The sequence below is a fragment of the Selaginella moellendorffii genome, unplaced genomic scaffold (genome assembly GCF_000143415.4).
Source record: "Selaginella moellendorffii unplaced genomic scaffold, v1.0 SELMOscaffold_112, whole genome shotgun sequence".
NCBI lineage: Eukaryota > Viridiplantae > Streptophyta > Lycopodiopsida > Selaginellales > Selaginellaceae > Selaginella > Selaginella moellendorffii.
The window spans coordinates 108,964-113,604 of NW_003314373.1; the positions used below are offsets into that span (position 1 = coordinate 108,964).

The window sequence follows — 4,641 nt, forward strand, 5'->3', positions numbered from 1 at the left end:
ATGGCACTGGACTTCTCGGGTATTTCTGTGCCGAAGGTTTCTATAATTGCGGTATTCTTGGTCCCCGCGTGGAGCATACTTACCAAGAAAACTCACAAACGTTCCAAATGCATAAACCCAAATGCGTTTGCAAACGAGGAAACTTATTCCATCACGTGACCCTCGGTGATATGGTTTTCAAAAGACCCTTTGAGAGTCGTTTGAGTTTCAGATTGGAGTTTTTGACAGGATGTGCACGACGTGATTCCGTGGACCACACTGCTACTGTAACAATGGTGAAGAGGAAGCACTGGAGCTGATTTCAAGAATGCTGCAAGATCCTGGAAGGTGTTCTCCGAATGCGCGAACGTTTGTTACAGCATTTAAGGCCTGTACAGCCTTGGTAGCAAAAGAAGATGGCCAGGTAGTCGCAGGAAAGCTGGTGAAGATGGTTTCACTGGAAAGTGGGACAGCTCTTCACGTCGAAGCAGCAAATTCCGGCTTTGCCTTGGACCTTTTCGTGAGCAACACTCACGCGAAGTGTGGTGCTCTTGTGTTTTCAAGAGCATCAAACTCCAGGCGCCGGCATCATACAACGCACTGATGCTGGGATATGTCAACAGTGGTGAGGCCGAAGAAGCTCTGACGTTTTTGAAAGAATGAGCTGCGACCAGGTGTGTGAACTTATGTGGCTTCTCTCAAGGCGTGCAGCATCCTCGCATCCAGGGAACAGGGCAAAAAAATCAGTGGCAAGCTTGTCAAAGGCGGAGTCACTCGGAAAGGCCAGAGCTCGGGCTGTGAAAGGTGGATTCTTTCTGGACTTGTTCATGGCCAACACTCTGATCGACGTCTTCGCAAAGTGCGGTGACTTGGAAGAGGCTCGCAGGATCTTCTACTCGATGAAGCAGCAGGACGTGGTATCGTGGAACGTCTTGATGCTCGGCCTGGCCGAGAGAGACCATCTCGAGCTCTTCGAGGAGATGGAGTCATAGGATCAGTGTAATCCCGACTCCAGGACTTACGTCGCAGCTCTCAAGGGTTATGTGAGCGTCGGGGTCTTAGAGACGGGACGAGCTCTCCACAATGTCATCCGCAAGCTCGTAATGGGATCCTCGCTCGCAAACAGCCTGGTGGATTTCTACGGCTGATGCGGGAGCATGAGTGAAGCTCGCGAGGCTTTCGACTCCATCAAAGCTCCCAAAGACGTGGTGGCTTGGAACTTGCTGCTCGCCGGTTATGGCAGGCAAGGTGGTGGAAACAATGCAACAGGCACGATGACGTGTTCTCGCAAATGCGAGAGTGAGGAGTGAAGCCAGTCGGGATCAATTACCTCTGCCTTCTCACGGTTTGCAGCCACGCCGGTTTGATCGACGAGGGACAGCGGCTCTCCGACGAGATATGGAGCAAGAACGGGATCAAACCGGGGCTGGAGCGCTACCACTGCTTGATCGATGCTCTTGGGCAAGCGAACCGGATCGAGGAAGCACTGGCTATGGCAGACAGGATGCCTCACACTGCGAACTGCGTCACATGAACGATGGTCTTTTGCCACAAGTGGAAGAACTCGTGAGTGGGAAGGATTTCTTACGACGCGCTCCAGCGGCTGGATTGCAAAGAATCCGCCGCATACGTGCTCATGGGCAACACACTGTAGAAAAAAATTTAAATCTTGAAAGCCCGGGAAAGAAACTCAAAAGGATATCGGCTTATAAGTTCTCCAGGTTGCTGACTGCTGCTGCAAAGAGTTCTATATTGTGGGAGGATTTTACTTTGAAACCGGGGAAGCCAGGACAAAAGTACAAGTCTCCGGGGTGTGCATTGCTGTGAAACCATAGAGGATTTGATTGGCTGGAGTTGCCCCCAAATCAAATCTGGACCAACAGAGTTAAGTTAACAAAGGAAGACTGAAGATTGTGTATGAGAACATCTTTATAACCTTCTACTTGTTCCAGTTGCTTGGTCTCCTCTTTTGATGAAGAGCTCTCTTTCTGCTGAGCACAAGCCCTTGACTTAAGAGATGTTGGGTGGTGTTGCTTGCATTCACGGACCATTTGCTCATGGCAATCCACCTCTCCACCAGTCATAGGCCAGGGACTCACTGTGAACTCCCCTTGACTGCCCACAGTTAAAAGCTGTAAGTGACTAAATTTTCTATTTTACTTTAGTCACTTAATCGCACCTCCGACCACTTGGAGGAGTTTCACTCACAACTTTCGTAAGTCTTATTTTGGACTTGGGTTTACTAGCCCCGAGAATGGTATCCCCGCCACTCAACTTCATGCACTTGGTCTAAGTGCTCCACGTGTCTGATCCCATGACCGACATCCCAAGGTACCACTGACATATCAGCCTGTTACGTTAAGGCCATGCCCCTTTACCTTGGTCACACCAGTGGTCTAACACCACCTGCATCACAGTCCCATCTCTCAAGGACTGGGCCATCCGTCCATGAGTGATCATTCCAGATCCACTCCGCATCCTTAGGATGCCCACAGACATGGGGAATAGCCTTCCCTAATATCCCTTTTCCGGTCTTCATCAAATCCCTTTTTGCCCATGGCCGTATTTGCCAACACTACCACTAGATCGAGGCCCACAGGCCCGACCACTAAATCCCACGGTCCTCTGGGACTTCCTCACCACTTGACTGTATCCTTGGTCACTACACCAGAGGACTACTCCTCTTCCTTTCCACAGTCTGGGCCTTTGGGACAACATTTCGGAATACTGTGGCCTTACGCGAGCCCCGTGGGTACTCTCCCCACCTTCCGCCTTTAGGTGCTCTAGCCATGGGCTTAGAGCAAGGTTCCGTTGAGCCACACCAGGTATCCAAGTAGGTAGTGCCACCCACACTTGGACTGGGAGCATCGGCCAGTCGATCTCTCGGGGGAATTAGAGCCGGCTCTTGAACACTTCACCAAGCTACCCCGCTTGTCGGTCCGTATTTACTTTAGTCTTGGACTTCCCAGTGGTCAATTCATCACCCAACATTGGGTTTGGCCTTCCTAGGCCAAACTGGCCTTTCCTGGCTAAACTGGCTCCACTGCAGTCCTCCCCCTTACTATACTTTTGGAGCTCACCAAACCTCCCAGGGTCTAGGAGACGAACGCTTTGGGCTTTCACCCTCTCAGACTCGAACTCGGACTCGGACTCGGACTTGGACTCGGACTCGGACTCGGACTCGGACTCGGACTCGGACTCGGACTCGGACTCGGACTCGGTCTCGGTCCCAATCTCGGTCTCGGTCTCGGTCTTGGTCCTGGTCTCGGTCTCGGTCTCGGTCTCGGTCCCAGTCTCGGTCTTAACCTCGGACTCCATCTCGGGTCCTTCTCGGACTCCATCTCGGATTCCATCTCGGGTCCATCTCGGACTCCATCTCAGTCCATCTCGGACTCCATCTCAGACTCCGTCTTGGTCCACCTCGGACTCCGTCTCGGTCTCCATCTCGGACTCCGTCTCGGTCCATCTCGGACTCCATCTCGGACTCCGTCTCAGTCCACCTCGGACTCCACCTCGGACTCCACCTCGGACTCCATCTCGGACTCCATATCGGACTCCGTCCTAGTCCACCTCGAACTCCATTTCGGACTCCGTCTCGGTCCATCTTGGACTCTATCTCAGACTTTGTCTCGGTCCACCTCGGACTCCACCTCGGACTCCACCTCGAACTCCATCTCAGACTCCATATCGGACTCTGTCTCGGTCCATCTCGGACTCCGTCTCGGAGTCAATCTTGGACACTTCCACGTGTCATGTGTTGGTCCTTTTTGGGTCCCTTTTTGGAGCCTTGCTTATTGGTTTCCTTGTGCTTGCTTCCACTCCCGCTCTCAACCTTCCAAGTCAGAGCTTTTAGTCCAAACGTGTTATGCTTGTTTGGCTTTCGCTTCGGCCACTACCACATGGCGCCCTTCCGGCTCCACTTTGGGGCCTAGGGATTTTGTGTCTCACAACTCCACCACCCATAGACGAAGTTCAATGTCCTCATCGAACGGTAAACCCTTTTATAAAGTAACACCCGCATGTATTACCAGTCCCATCCTTAGCATCCAGCTAATATTTGTCTATGGTTTGACACCAAAGGCGCACCATGCCTTGTCCATCTTCTAAGGAGCATAGTCTCTCCAACATATAGACTCATTCGACCACCTAGGGTGGTTTGCTCCCTTTTATTGGTTCAGTTCTCGCTAAACCCGTTAGAGGCTCCCTCTCTAACTCAATTCCACTACTCATTCTCGAGTAGTTTCAGATTCCATTGACATAACTTTGCACTTTGGAACTTTTAGTTTTTACTTCTCAGAGTCAATTTCCTAGGTGTCTTCGACACCTTATGTTGCACATGGTGCAACTCCACTTCTCTATCCTAGGAAGTTCTTTACTTGTGGATACTATCATCCTCTCTTCGATATCGTGCCACCTTTGACACTAAGTTTCAGTTATCATAATTGGTGCTAGGGCTGCCCTATTATTTGGCTACTTTTCCACTTCACCAAATTGGAGCGGTTGGGAATCCACCTTAGGGAAACTTGCCCTTCCCACATTCCGTTAGCACCTAACACATTAGTGTTCTCGGCCTAACTTTGCCATTTGGATTCTTTCCCAGGATTCCCATGGCTCTTTTCTTAGCCACTACTTTTTTGCTCCTATCCTTGATTGTTGCACCCA

At 51.0% G+C, this 4,641-nt stretch overlaps 1 protein-coding gene across 1 annotated transcript; it reads left to right on the top strand.

The window, feature by feature from the left end:
• LOC112342562 (putative pentatricopeptide repeat-containing protein At5g13230, mitochondrial) lies at positions 1 to 971 on the top strand. Its single transcript, XM_024664595.1, has 3 exons — positions 1 to 51; positions 284 to 532; positions 654 to 971. Exons 1-3 carry the CDS (start codon positions 1 to 3, stop codon positions 969 to 971), a joined length of 618 nt encoding a protein of 205 aa, XP_024520363.1.
• The last annotated feature ends 3,670 nt before the right edge of the window (positions 972 to 4,641 follow it).